General features: G+C 42.8%; 1 protein-coding gene across 2 annotated transcripts in view; it reads left to right on the top strand.

Annotated features, from left to right (window-relative positions):
- Positions 1-9,482: 9,482 nt before the first annotated feature.
- NT5DC3 (5'-nucleotidase domain containing 3) overlaps positions 9,483-16,061 on the top strand; it is a 390,067-nt gene continuing 383,488 nt past the window's right edge. For both annotated transcript variants that reach the window (XM_069228992.1, XM_069228993.1), the window contains exon 1: positions 9,483-9,993. In XM_069228992.1, the coding sequence (XP_069085093.1) occupies positions 9,564-9,993 (430 nt within the window). In that variant the 5' untranslated portion in view covers positions 9,483-9,563. The remainder of the gene's footprint in view (positions 9,994-16,061) is intronic.

The raw sequence follows: 16,061 nt of genomic DNA, 5'->3' as shown, positions 1-16,061 counted from the left end.
CAGAGAATGAGGACACCTATTCAGGGACAAGAACAGAGAAGGAAGGTATAATTACATCCTATCCTTGCTGGACTTTTCTAACAAACTCAGGCCGCAAATCTACTTCAGCAAAGAAAATGTCATATGTTAAATGCTCCCAGAAATGCTCCCAGAAAATGCTCCCAGAATGCTCCCAGAAAATTACTTAAATAGAACGCAATATGTTGCCCTGAATTTGGATGTCCAAATCCTTAAGTCTGTCAGGAAGGAGGCTTACCCGCTAATCTGGCGTTTCTATTTAAATAGATTTACTAGTTGCTCTCAAAACCAGAAACTCTAGAAGAGTCTTGCAAACTACCGTGACCTCTACTGTTCTGTCTAGCAGTTTAGAAACAAACAAAATGGTCCCTGCAGGGGAAGTGTCAGTCTTGACTTCCACAATAAAAATTCCCCCACAAAAGTACATCAAAACTACTTGTATAAATAAATTTTCCCTTCAATTCCTTAGCTATTTAAACATTTTCATTAATGTTTTTGAGGTATGTATAAATCCTTTCTTATTAGCAAAAATACACATTAAGAACAGATTTCACTGATATTGTCCAAGATAAATACAACAATCCTAAACTGAGGTGCTCTTATAAAAAGTGACGGCGCAGTGAAAAAGTAAATAGGTGAAAAAGTGCATCCGTGAATATTTACAAATATATACACATAGGACTGTGGCTGATAACTCATTCAGTATTCACAATTATACAGCATCCATAATTTGAATGTCTTAAATTGACAACTTTTTAAGTACAGTCCTAAGGTAAATATTGTTGAAGTTTTGACCCGAAGGGTAAATTAATTGCCAACGGGGTCATGTTCAGGACCAAAGAAATACAATAGGAAGCACCCACAGGGTAAATTAATTGCCAGCGGGTCATATTCAGGACCAAAGAAATACAATAGCAAGTACCCACAACACGTTACAAAGATCAATCTCCTCAGAATACTAGTAAGTAGCAACCATCAATATATATCCTAATGCCGAGAACAGCTCGAACTGAATCCAGCAACGGGCAACAACTCCTGCAGCAGACCACAAAAAAAGGCCAGGACATATCTTAACCAGACCAACAAAGCGCCGATCTCATGAGAAGACAGGACGTAAATGTGTCAATGCCCACGTCTTGTTCTGAAGGAGCATCTTAATATGTGTGGCTTCTCTAGATGAAATACCTGCCACCTTCTTTTTAAACTGGGGTTTTTGTTGTGGAAGTTTCTCTTCTTTTTTTATGATGATGTCAGATGAACATTGTGAGTCCGTTTTCGGTTTCACTACTCTTCATGCCTGCGTTTGGGTCGTCCTTCTCTCTCTGATTGCCGAGTCCTGAAAGGAACGAGAAGGACATGTATCACTGTCCTGATAACTATCAGGCTGTTTAAGTGTATCATGGTTACATACATTAGAACGTTTTTCATTGGGTTCCGGTTGCGGAGGTCCATCCTGTGTTTTTGTTTTATCCTTATTTTTTTGTTTGTCCCAGCATTTTTTAGAAGACTCAGGTGCCTACTTGATATTATCAGTTTCAGATTTGCCTTGAAGCGGAGGTTTATGAGGCCTGGCTCCCAAATTATCTTGACCTATAGATGTATAGGTGTCAGCAATAATTTTTGGTAATTTGCACTCCACAGCAGGAACCTGACAGAGGCATTGGCATACTGCAAGTGCTGCTGCCTCCTCTTTAATAATACTTTAAATAATTGAGGAAACTGTGGCAAAGTTGACAATTACTGTATCCCCAAATCCAGGGCAAGAGCTGCCCCATATTCATTTTAAATCTGCCTTAGCACTTCAGGCAAAACAGCAAGAGGCGGTGTACTGTATATTATGGAATATATGGCAGCAAAGACAGTTGGCACAGTCTTTTGTGGGGGAACCATACCAAGTGGTAGACACATTGGAAGAATTCTATGTTTTTCTTAGGGTCCCATATGGGGAAAAACTGCTTCGAGCTGGTTTGTTTGTTGTACAATCCAAAAAGCGATTTCCTACCACCGGGTGGAAACCCTACACATAATTGTGTTAATAGTGAAATGACTAATTGCAAGCACATCTAACTGTGGCTGCACAGCTTGAACACCCTTGCTGGGGCAGTTGTTATTGTACGCATAGCAAACTGCGCTAAACCTCTACATCAGTGGTTCCTAACCTTTTGACTCCTGAGGACCCCATTGCATCATTACTGGAAGCCGGGGACCCCCAAGCAACTTGTACATTTTAAATTTCAATCATTAAAACAGTCATGCGCAATAAATAGTGCACACCAAACAAATACTCAAATTACTAAAGATATAATTCTTTTATACTGAAAAAATATGCAAAAATCGAAACAATTTATTGGGAGGGTTGGCACTGCATCTCGGCGACTAACTTTTCAATGTTTAGTTTTATATAGGAAAGGTGGCTCCTCAGGTCGGATTCTAACTTTCCGGGGCGATTTCTGTTATTATTTTGTAGGTACGTAAGATCTGAGAAAGCTTTTTTACATAAATATATGTGGTGGGGAAAGGAAATAAACCATAAGGGCCTCTCATCTCTCCCTAGCCTCTTTGTCATATGTAATTCATTTGTTTTAAAGCACCTCTCATACCGCTGTAGGGTGTCAGAGCACTTTACAGGGGCTATAAGGTACAGGATTCACATATTACTGGTAGGTATTTTCTAAGAGTGCTTGGTCTGGAGAAGCACAAACTCAGGATTCGTAACACAACACAGTTGTTAGCATTGTCTTTAATAATAAGAATGTATTTCTACACAAGCAAACCTTTTTTACCAGCATAAGGAAAATGAAAGACTAGGAAAAAACAACTTTCTAATTTGTGCCACGCATTATGCATGCAGCTCTTTAATGGCAGTTCATAGCTTGCTGTGCTAGATTACAATTATGAACTGCACAGTAACAAAAGAATCTCTGTGACAAAAGCAGTAACCCACTGTGCCACCCACAGAAAATACTGTTCTTTACATGATACACGTCCTTTGCAGCAGGCATATTAACCACTTGCGCTACCTCTGAGTCAAAACTGCCACTGCCCAAAACTCTCATTCTTCTCCAGCAGGTACATTAATCACTAGAGTTAACATGTGAGCTTTGGAGTGCTTTTAAAGCTCCTGAACAAAGGAAGTAACAAATATAAAGACACACACACATGTGTATGTCAGAGGCCCCAGCTGCAGAAGTGCCTTCCTCCCAGCCCAGGCCTGTGGACCCCCTGGGAATGTGTCACTGACCCCTGGGGGTCCGCGGGTCACAGGTTGGGAACCACTGCTCTACATAAGTTTAACCAGACCTGTGTACAAGGTACAGAATTCATCAGCATTTAATGGTGCTAAGTTAGGGTATGGTGTGTAGCCGGCTAGAACTGGCCAGGTGGACCGGTCATTGCTTAGGGGACCCAATCTTGTATTCTGAAGTGGATGTGGGAAGGCCCATCATGATGTTTCTGAAAAGCTAATGCTATTTCTAATTGATAAGGCCTGTACACCTATTATGTAATGCAGCCTCTGTGTATATATGAAATGTTTGTGTTGTGGCATCTGCTGCAGGAGAATTGATGCAACAATAAAAAACTACTTTTCATTTACATGCTTGGTGTGCCTCTACAATGAATGTAACCTCTCCACCCATGAGAAGTAGTCCCTATGCCAATATATGTGCTGTAACAGCATGTCTACAATTAACGGGAGCATTAATTGCATTTGCCATTTTAGTGAATGGCATTCAGAGAGGAAAATACTATAGCGGGGTAATCCTTTTAGAGGTTCAAGCTTGAATAGCTTTCAGGCTAAAATAGGGGTTTCCCATTAGGCCCAGGAGGATTAATCCCTCACACCATGGATGTCTCAGTAATGTTGGGGGAAAACTGGAATAAAGAGAGGCAAGACTTCCCTGGTAAGGCAAAAGTAGGTTTAATCACAATGGCCGGGAGACCAGTCACCTCCGTAGAGCTGAAAAGCTGATATCAAAAGACTGCTTGCAAGCAGCCCTTTATATAGTCACAAAAATGCTGACTTCACACATATTTTAAAAACCAATAGCAGGTCACAGAATAAAAAGTTAATACTATACTTTCACATAAACACCACATCACCTGCGTCTTTACACTTGTGACCTCTTCTAAGTTTCCCCTTATCATAATCCTAACAGAGCTTTGATAAAACATTAACATTCCTTCCCTGAGTGTGTGCTTATCGCTCTGTTTCCAAGACTTCTTATCTGTCTCTGTATATTCTTCACCAAAGTTACCTTTGACCAATATTTTCTAAGTCACGCCTCTATTGACAATAAGTGTTCTGCTTTCTGGTGAACTCTCACCTAAGTGTGTCCTTGCAGCTCGGGCCTGTACTGCTCTTTAACTAAATATAGTTCTATAACGTTCTCTACTGATGTCTGTGGTGGTGAGATATCCTCTCATTTTGTTCTTTCCTTTAACAGTAGAGGGGTGAAAAATTGACCTTGGGCACACGTAAGAACTACTCAGGAAAACCATTAAATGGGTATTGACCTAGAATGTTGGTGGTGCCATGTTACACATTCCAACTTAATCAGTACAAACTGTATATCAGGTTAACATAAACTTCAGGATATAAGGACTCAGACTGTCTGTACCATCAGAAAATGTTGACACAATTCCTAGATAGCTCATGGTGCCCCATCTGAAACCCTAACCTTACCAGGGTACTAGATGGTATTGGCAACCTCAAACAAGGGAAGGGATCTATCCTCAACCTCATCATCAGTAAAAAGGACCTCATTGTATGCCTGTCCCTGATACCTGTAGGCTGTTCTGACTACTTCCTTTTGCCTTTCTCCCCACTCTGCACCAAAACTTCCACATTTTGACAAACCTAGAACTTCAATAGTGTCGACCCATTCCCTACTAAGTTTCAAAATAACTTCAAAGCCTATGTCCTCAAACAACACATAGCGACATTACCCCATTACCCAACACACTATTGAAGTTCTAGGTTTGTCTAAATGTGGATGTTTTGGTGCAGAGTTGCCATAATGATAGAAGTTGCAAAAGAACTTGCGCCACTTAAATGCAAAACACTGAACAACAACAACACTACTGCTAGAAGTGACTAGAAAAACCCCAGAACCATAGTACGCACCTAGGAACAAACCCTATCAAAACAAACACTGCAAAAACTTTGACTCATGCCTAAACCATACAAGCATACCGTTTGTAAGGCAAAAGTTGCATTTTTCAAAAGAGAAATCAGTATGGCCAAAAATCAATCCAGAAAGCTCCTCAACACTGTCAAGAAGTCCACCAACCACCTGACCTCTCTCCATCTCAAGAAAGTTGTGAACATTTCTTCAATTTATTCATAGATAGTGTGCAGTATTAGGGAAAGATGCGGAAGACATTGTAACGCGAAGGGTTAATTAGCTTGAGCAGTGTAGATGAGCTTAATGCCTGTTGAAACCCCCTCCCAAACATCGTGGAAAAGTTCATGATATTATTTTCACGCTTGTTTGTGTAGAAGACTCCGTCTCAACCTTGAGAACGAGAACAGGGAGAAGATGGAATGAAAACAAAGGCTGGAGCAGAGCAGAGCAGCCAAGTACTGATAACATTAGCTAGAAAATGCCAGAATGAGATAGAATCCAAGCTTCGAGTTATTTAAGCACTGAACTGTGGGTGAAGGATTTGGAAGCTCGCAGATGGAATTGTGGAAGCTGCCATGGCCCAGCGCTGCCTCCCTGTTTGCTCGTGGTGCTTGAGGGGGAGAGAGGTCCAAGCAGGCAGTAGAGGGCTCCCCAGCATGTTGTGGATTAAGTTAAGTTTCCACACAAGGATAAAATACCTTTGTTTCTCTGCTCTATTATTATGACTGATTATTTATGCCAGCACTGTGTTTATAACCTGGAGTATTCAGCTTGTTTATATTTTGCTTTCTAAACCCATTAGTGTGAACTGCTTCAATAACTGAAACATGCATTTTGGTGTGCAGTAAATCAAAGCTTAAATGAAGTATTCAGTTTGTTTATATTTTGCCTCCTGAACATCGTAGTGAGAGCCTGCTGCAGTAATTGAAACATGCATTTTGGTGTGCAGTAAATCAAAGCTTATCTGAAGTATTCAACTTATTTATATTCTGCTTCCTAAATATCATAGTGCAATGCATTTTAGTATACAGTAAATTAAAACTTATATCTGTCAATGAATTGCTTATATATATAAATAGATGCTTTTCATTGCTATTCTTATTCTACTATTGTTAATGTGCTAAATGCCTACATTTTACCTGCAATTCTAGTAAAGCTAAGTTGTATTTATAATTGGCGTGTGGTCCTTCATTGAGCGTCCTTATTGACTTATACCGAACAGGTGTCAACCAGACACCTGGATAAGACAGATAGGATAAACAAAATTGAGCTATGTATCCGAAAAGATTGTCCCATTCTTCCATCGGATACACTATCCATTATTGCTGTCTTTTGAGCTGTTTACTGAACCTGCAGTAATAAACACTTGTGTCTATCAGGCCATCCTTTCACTTTGCTGAACACTGACTCCATTCCAAATAATGCGGTCAAGAATATAGTTTCAGCTCTCATTGCCTACTTCATCTAATTATCCAACTCTGCAAAATATGTTTTTGTTGGTTTGGTGTAAATTTGTTCTGTAGTATCTGACATATTAGCATTTAACAAAAGATTCTGGATGTGTTTTAAAGGTGTTCATGCTTTTCGATACTTATCAGTTGAAAAACCATTTGTTGATTTGCTTATAACTTTGGTAGAATTTGATGAGTGTGCATGAAACCTGGCAGACACCTAGTATGATGAGATTACTCTCCATGTGTTCAAATTTGTACAGATCCATCTCTGGGGGAAACTCAAAGGGGAAGGCCAAAAATGTATTTGTTTATAAATTTTGCAGTGTGTGCTGAATCTGCACAAAATTCGACTGGAGCTTAAAAGGATTAGACTGTTCTTACCATGACAAGTTTTGTGGCAGTACATGCAGGAGTGACAAAGTTAAACTGGATGGGCAATAACATTTTCATTTACTTATATCGATGGTGCTGTTTGATGAATATGGATCATTCCTGTCAAGCAAGCTGCAAAATACACATAATGCAGCTAATTCAGGTTATTTGCAGATCCAATGGAGCAGGATAGACAAGGTTTTTTTAAAAAAAAAAACATGTTTGACTTGCTAATAACTTTGGCACCCTTTGATGAATCTTCATGAAATTAGGCAGTGACTTAGCATGTTTAGCCTAGTCTTGTGTCTCAATTTCATGCAGGTCCATGAAATTAAGGAAGATTTCAAAGGGGTGGGTCAAAGAAGGGTTCAGCTGATACATGTATCATCATCAAAAGAATCAATGAACAAATAGCCAGATGTTTAGTAGATTTAGCATTCTATTGGTTATGTCAAGTTTTGAACAGATCCATGGGAGGTGCAATAAAAGATTCATTTACTGATAACTTTGGCAATTAATCTACATTAAGTTTGGCAACTAGGAAATTAAGCCCAGAGCAAGACCAGGAAGGCCATGCGACCAAACGCTGATGTGCACAGTGACATTGAAGTATATAAAAAAATGTGATGGATTGAATGCTTGAAACAATCGCAGTCCATAATTATTTTGCACACTATGCCACCTCAGTTTGGACCCAGCATAAGCAAATCAGTCTTGACCCTGCTCTAGTGAGAACAGTACAGCCCGAACTGCTGGGCAGGTCGTCCCTGAGCCAGAACACAAGCAACCAAAGACTGTTTTTTCCCTTATTAGGGCTCATTAGTCAGGTATAGCTTAATTCCAATGGCATAGTGTGCACAGGACCCATGTGGGGGAATGCCTGCCCTACCTAGGGCATCATACTGAAGTATACAAAAAAAGTGGTGGGTGGAATGTTTTAATTGATCTCAGCTACTGGTAATTATTCAGGCCACATCCCAGCCCATTGTTATTTTGCTTACCATGACACCTCAGTTTAGATCCAGCCATATAAAAATCAATCAGTCTTGATCCTGGTCCAATGGGAACAGTCCAGTCCGAACTAAACCAAAACACAAGCAACCCAAGACTGGCTTCTCCATTTTTAGGGCTTAACAGTCGGGTCTTGCTTGGTTCCAGTGGCACAGTATGCATGGGACCCATATTTGGGAACACCTGTTTCTTCTAAAGCACTACACTGAAGTCTCCAAAAAAAAAAAGTGATGGATGGACTACTTGAATTAATCTCAGCCACTGGTAATTATTCAGAGTCTCATCGCAGTCTATTGTTATTTTGCACATTATGCCACCATAGTTTGGACCCAGCCATCTTCAAATAAGACTTGGCCCTGCTCCAATGGGAACAGTCCAGCTCAAAATGCCAGGCCAGGTCATTCCTGAACCGTAACACAACAGGCAGCCCAAGACCAGGTTCACTCCTATTAGGGCCCATCAGTCAGGTATAGCTTTGTTGTACTGGCAAGTGTGCACAGTACCCACACATTTACCAGCTTGAGTAACAGCACCTGGATTGGTTAGGGGAATTGGCTGGAGCCCATGGGGTCTGGAGGAGACAGAAGCAGAACGGGGACCGGAGCAAGGACAACATCAGACATCAAGCAGTTTATTTATGGTCACCACTCGCCTGGCATGCATGCAACCACCCACCCACCACCTATTTGCCTGCCTAGCCACTCTTCCTTGTTGCCAGCTGCTACTGAGATATATATATATATATATATATATATATATACACACACACACACACCTATATATTCATTCAAGATACAAATATGTGGGGTTAAGAATGATACATATATGCTTATCAATATACCTAACCCTCACAATATGTATGATGTCAATATTTCTTGATACAATATTTCGGCACAATATTTAGGACTTGAGATTCTGTTTTTCACAGCCATGCATAGAACTTTCCCTTACAAAAGCAACACATACATAGAGCCAAGAAAATCATACACAGAACAAATAGAAAAGTATTTCCTTATCTGCAGTCCTGTGAGTCCAAGTCTCTAGTTAAACTCGTTAATCTCCAGAACAGTAAGGGTAAATTATCGTAAACACCATATTTTCATAATATAAGAAACTCAATGAGGGAAAAGAAAGATAACATCACACACCTAAAAAGAAAACAACGAAGTTGAACAGCCACGTCAATTTGCAACTCTTGTTTTGAAAATACGACAGAAATGCACGCGAAAAATACTACACCGTGCCGCCCTCAAACGAAAACAGTAACACATTTAAAGCTGGCGGCACTGCACAGACTTGTTTAATATCTCGGCACAGGGGCGCCTGAGGAGTACTGCACCTGCTGTGGCCGCACCCTGGGTACAATAACCAGCAACAACCTAAGGGGCAGGAACGAGGCCATACTGCAAGAGTATTTTTATGGGTTTATCCACAACCAACATGGCGGTGCCGCCCACGCGTTTTAGGCAGGTACTCCATGCCTGGGCCCCGCCCCGGGAGGTACTGACAGGTTCGGCCTCTCAGGGTTGTGGCGGCGGTACCGCCCAGCCTGTACCAGAGAGCGGTGCCCTGAGCTTGCCCAATGGCTCCGCCCAGGGGAGGGATGGGCAATGTCCTCCTTGCAGTCACGCGGAGCACCGCCCCCTGGGTGACTCGGTGTGTGAGCTGTCTGTGGTGCTCAGAGAGGCACTGTCAAGCAGCTGCCGTCCTCGCTGGGCTCCGGCTGTCTTGGCACCCGCCGGCTGTTTGTTACTGCTCCGTTAGGACGTTGCCATCGCCCCGGTCCCCCGGTATGTCTCTGTCCGCTCCCGTGCTCCTGGCACGCCGGGCGAGAGCTCTTGGCTCGGCGGTGCTGGCAAGGGCTGCCCACGCTGGTTCCTCCAACCCCTGCCCCTTCGGCTGCCCTCCGCCTCTCCATGCGGAGGACAGGGCTCCCTACTGCACCTCTGGCCAGCGGGACACGAAGAGCTACATGTGGGCGCACTACAAAGAGGCTAAGAAAGTGACTGACGGTGAGTACGGACGGGGGCAGGCAAGGCGACTGTGCGAATATAAATGGAATAATAGAGACCGTTTCTCACACTGGAAGGGTGCAGTGTTCAGGGTGTAACTTGGCACGCGGTCTACCTGCCACTAAAGCCATCGTTTCCCCCTCAATGTTGTTCCTTCACCGGAGGCTAAGGGATGCATGGTTTACAGATCAGTGCATGAGTGGGAAGCGCTATGCTAAGGGAGACTGAGTCGGTGAGGAGGCGAGTCAGCTGATGTTGAAATAGACAGTTTTGGAAACGGGGTTATAAAGAACTGAAGAATTGGAACAAACCACAGGAAGGTGAATACAACTCTTGCAGGAGCTCGTAGTGTTTGGAGTTGGTGGGAGCATGGTGAGGTAGGTGAGAACTGACACACTAGAAGCAGAGCGCCGGGGCAACACAAGACACCTAGGGTGTGAAAAGAAACCATTTCTGTGTATGAGGGGGCGGGGGATCGAAGGGGTTCGTGTGGGGCAGAGCCCTGCTGCTGGGCAGTGGGCTGTGTTGTTACTGATACCGAACACTGCCATATTAATGGCATGATGGGAGAGCTGTCCTTCTGTCCACCGAAAGGTGGAGATTTGCAACTCTTATTACAAGTGAGTGGGGAGTGTTGTGACTGTCGACGTCCACTCTGAAGTTTGCTGGTTCAGAGACGAAGATGAGGTAGTTTAATTAAGGACTAGATGGTTAATTGTGAGGTGACCATCCCGCAATCTTAAAGTAAAAAGCGCGAAGATAACAGTATCCTTGCGCAACCGTTCAACCCCATATGTAACCTTCCGTCATTGTGTGACAGCAGGTTGGTTGCTTGGTATTTGGACACTGCTGAAAATTAGTCACTGGATCCAAGAACGTTTAACTGGACCTGAAGAGGAAGCAAGGGCTAGACCGGTTTTAGATAAATGTGAACATTTTAAATATTAAATAACATGCAGAGGTGGCTCCAGCACCATTAAAAGGCATGGCAGCTGCCTTAGAGTAAAATACTAATGTTGCCAGTGTGATTAGTTAGGCTTTTTTATTTTTGCAGTTGTAAGTAGCAGTTACTCGGCCTAAAGACACTGGAGTGCTTTACCTGAGCATCCGCTCCATTACAGAATGTCAGATTCTTTTTTTGGTGATGGAGAGATTAAGTGATTTGCCCAGATTCACTGGATGTTAAGTGGACACTGGGGTTCGGACCTGGTTCCCGAGTTCTAAAGTCTGCAGCTCTGGCCATAGCACCACGTCTTCTCACCAAGGAAGTTTGATATGGCAACTTCTTTCATTGTGTTTCTAATGTGTCACATAAGTAAAGTTTAAAGAGTCTGTTCTGGGTCAGACTGTTACAAAAAATACGTCCAAGCATCAAAATACGTCCAGGCATTTTTGCAAATTTGTGCAGTTTTGAACTTGTAAAGACACGCTGCATAAATGTTTTGCAAGGTATGGATGACTACAAGGATTTGAGCTTGCTGGAGGCAATGTTTGGTTCTGACCTCCTTTCATTGCAAGTGTAATTGTGCCTTTTCTCACTTATCCATTGTTTATCACTTATCACCGAGCCTTGTTTACCATTTTTCCACTTCCCATCTCCCCAGCGCCCCACCCAGGACCTACTAGCAAAACCCCATTGAGCAGATCCTTCCCCCTCACCCCTGACGTTGCCTTCATCACTGAAACGTGGCACAATCCCTCCTTGAACCCCAACATCGCCACAGCTACTCCTGTCAGCTACAAGATGATACATTGAGACCAACCAACACAGGAGAGGCATTGCCATCATCTTCAATGAAACCATCCGATGTACAATGATCCAGCGCGCCTCATGGAACACCTCCACTTTCGCCTACATACCAACACCAAGACCACAATAAGACGGACCCTCGCCTACAGACCCCAACCAGCTTTCTGCAACACCTTCTCCAACCTCATTGCCACCTAGGAATCAACTCCCACCACTACATCCTACTTGGCAATCTCAATTTATACATCGACGACTCCAACTCCATCACCCTCCTGAAAAATCTAAGGAACATTGGACTCACCCAACTGGTTACCGAATACACGCACAAAGCCAGACACACACTCTACTCCATTTTCACCTCCAGCGACAGAATCTCTTTCATCCACGTCACAGAACTCACCTGGACGGACCACGCTGTTGTTCACTTCGCCATCTGATGCCTAACATAGCATCGCCAAGCACCTCAGCTCCTCCCTCTGCAGCTGAGGCAAGGTAACCGAGACTCAGTGGACATAGGCCCTCAGCACCACACTACCTGAAACAGCAGCAGACACGAACCAGGCTGTCAAGAACTTCTCCGCCTGGATCACCAAATGTGCTGACAAAGTAATTCTGCAGAAACCGACAAAAGCCAACAAAACCTCAAAACAAGCCAGCTGGGATACCCAGAGCTCAGAACCACCAAAGGCAACTACTACCACCTTGAGAAGCGATGTCACCTCACCAAGAACCCCTCCAGCAGAGTGCTCACAAAGCAGCCCTCTACAACTATCACCTATGCATTAAGGAAGCCAAGAGAGCAGCAACCACCACCCACATTGACACTGCGGCCAACCACACAAAGGAACTCTTCAAAATAGTCAAGGAATTGTCCAACGCGACGGACATAGAGAACACTGTTATTCCCTTCCCAAGAACTCTGTGACACTCTCTTGGATTACTCTCATCCTCAACAACCTCAACCAACCAGCGAACACCATCCAAACAATTTCCATCTGGTCTCCACTCACCACTCAAACCACCTCAGCTACCATGTTGTCTATCTTCTCTGGATCACCCACCGACCCCTGCCCACCCCCAGTCTCTTCAACCTCAGAACTAACCCAGTGAGCGCAGAACTCACCAGTAACTTCAACACCTCAATCTCCACAGCTACTTCCCTGGACAGATGGGGACATGCAGAGCCCAGACCCCTGCTAATGTAACCCTTTGCTGACCCCAGCGACCTCTTCAGTTATCAACCAATCTCCCTGCTCTCCTTTTAATCAAGGTACTCGAGAAAGCAATCAACCAGCAGTTCACTGAATACCTGGAACTAAAACACCTACTTGAGACCTCACAATCAGGATTTTGTGTCCACCACAGCACTGAGTCCTCGTTGATCGCTGCTGCAGGTGACATCAGTGATTTGGTCCAGGTGAGACAGCAGGTGTTTGCGTTGCTGCTTAGTAATGTTGGTTTAGATCACTTGGATTTTTCTCAACAAAATGTTTGGAGCCATCAGTGAACTGCTCGGTGCTAGATTGAGGACACTGTAGGCAGCTGCATTCTGGTGCCTTCTAAATAGGGTACCAGATCGCAACAAATGGCTGCGGTAATTAACTTGTTACTAGGTCACAGGGAGCACCCAAATAGACATGTTTCATTTTGCCTGGGGCTGAAAAAATCCTTGATGTAGGAGCCAAGTGTTTTGGGGGCTTGGGGGTACTTGAGGGCGACTCTTAGGATAGCGGTGGTGGTGCTGAGGAACGGTGCTATCCTTTGCAGAGTCGCATCAAATAACAGAGCTCCACCACACTGCCTTTGCCCCACTTCATACTCCCTTTGCCCCATCCAAAGTGGTATTTCCCCATACTATGCCCTTGTCCCCTCACTGACCTTGCCTCATGACACTACCCTGGTCCCTTCACCAATCCACACTCTCAGCCATCCATGCATTCACGCGCCCATGCTTCCACAGACTTACTCACCCATGCCTTCACTTACTCACCGACTCATCCATCTACTCAACCAGGCTATTGAGTCATTCACCCTCTCAAACACACTTATTTTCCACTCTTTTTAGAAGATGATAGTTTAGGATTCCGGATGCGATACTAAAATGTTGCAAAGGATCCACTGTGACTGTGGCTTTCAGTTCCTGGGACTGTTAGGTTGACTTACTGATTTCAGCTCAACATTTAATCAGATGGTCTGGCCAGTTCTTTGGCGGAAGCCGTATACTAGCCTGTAGTTTATTCATTACTTTATCTGGGTTGCATAGGGCTGCACCCTGCTACGCGGAGGAAGAACAGGTTTACAAAGAATGTCTGCTGGCCGATTTGCACCCTGGCACTGTCTTTAGCTTTTTTTACCATTCACGTTGCCAAGGTGCACACCATTATCGGTGAAACCATTCCAACCTCGTTTTAATTGATTATATTTTTCTATAAAATTATTTTTTAAAGTGTCCTGTGCTTATGTTACCACATTCAAAGAAATCATTGATATGCATATTCAGATTGTTTTGCTTTCTATAAATTATCCTGATCCGTGCTTGATATTTTATTTCTTCTCGTAAAAATGTTGCTCAGACTAAACAAATCGTTAAATTAGATGTGTTTTCTGTTGGTCATCTTTACAGTCCCTATGCATTTCGGGGTGTTTAATATCCCCCTTTCAGGCGCAGAGCGATCACAGTCGGAGGCTCCGAGTTTATCTGAAAACAAAACAAACGCAGAAACAATGAATCATTAGAATCCAACGCTGAAGAAAAGAGCTGCGCAGGCGGACATGTTTTTTTTTAAGCACAGAATGTTCGAACGTAGGAAGGTTCTGCATTCAAAACTGGAACTATTCCGCCACTAAGGAAGTGCCTCACGTCTCACACGACACAGTTAGAAGTGATTTAGATTATATGGCCGCAACTGGCACTCTGTGCACACCAAGTGTTATAAAATACGTAATTCTCAGGTCACAACACTTAGTTACTGTGCATAGCAACATGTGAGCTATCTCGTACATGGCTGCCAAACATAATCTTCATCCTAGTTCCGACATCTGGGGTGAGCATTGCCAAATGCACTTCAGTTTAACTGCTGTCCAAATGTGATGTGTAATGGTGCTGGTGATGTATACAAAGCTATATCTGGAAAGTCACACGGAAGTTATCAATTTAAAACTAAACCAGTGTCAGGGGCTTTTCCAGGAATGATCATTTTAATGCATTTTGTTCCCAGTAGCTCGAATGACATTCTTAGCTCAGAAACAGAATTTTCACTTCAACATACTGTAATGGGTTATTTCGCTGATTGATTTGCATTTTAATTAATGATGTAAAGTAGGTGTAAATGTATAAAATAGTTGTGCTTATTGTAAGATGTTTTACAGTAGTTATGTATCTATGATGCATTGCAATACATGTTTAGGGTATGCAAAATTATAATTTCGCCAGTGTAATTTGGGGGAAGGGGATCCTTATTATTGTTCATGAAACTTCAAAGTTCTAAAATTTCAGTAACTTCTTTACCCGAGAAAAATCTTCATTAAAAAATTAAATTTATGGAGTTTTTCTCCTGCAACATATGGTTTTGCATACCTTTCCTTAAACATTATAAACAAATTTGCATAATTCATGACATCTGCATGACCCTCATGCAACATTTGAGATTCCTCATATATTGCAGTTTTGTTTAACCTTTTTTGGGAAAGACTTCTAGTTGGTCAAGGTTTACTGTGCTAAACAATTAAAATCCTGTCCTGCTTCGTTGTCACAGTGATGCTTATTGCTATCAAGCCAATGCCGAGTTTACCGAAAAACATGTTTTTCCCTTTGAAACCAACTAAAGTGAAATTAGTAGCCTTCTCTTTAGTTCTGAATACCTTCCTTATTCACCTGCAAAGTTTGTAACTTTACATTGAAATAGATGCTTCATCACAGGAAGCTTAGGTTTTTAAAGTCACAATTTGAGTTTAGTTTATTTCGAATATTAATTTCTTAAACTTGGTTTAAAATATTTGTGAACATTTACCAGGATTCAGTGGGGACTTTGCAGAAGCAAGCCTGTCAGGCTGCCTGGCACAAACTTTGGGTTTGAATCTCCTGTATGCAGGCTTGAAAAGCATAAAATGGGTGCTTGCGTCAGTATTGCAGCCCTTAGTTAAGGTTTGTTAACCCTTACTCACTTCTCTGTCACAGCTCCCCATGTCATTCACAGGTTTGAACATCGTTTTTCTGTCAATATGGATGTGAATGGTTGTGGGAGGTTGACTTTTGCACTACAGCTGGACTGGGCCGTGACAACATAATTTGATATAGGCTTATAGCCAACTGTAGCTG

This window comes from Pleurodeles waltl, chromosome 4_1 (assembly GCF_031143425.1).
Source record: "Pleurodeles waltl isolate 20211129_DDA chromosome 4_1, aPleWal1.hap1.20221129, whole genome shotgun sequence".
In the NCBI taxonomy this organism is placed as follows: domain Eukaryota; kingdom Metazoa; phylum Chordata; class Amphibia; order Caudata; family Salamandridae; genus Pleurodeles; species Pleurodeles waltl.
This window is presented reverse-complemented; position numbering and strand designations above follow the sequence as displayed.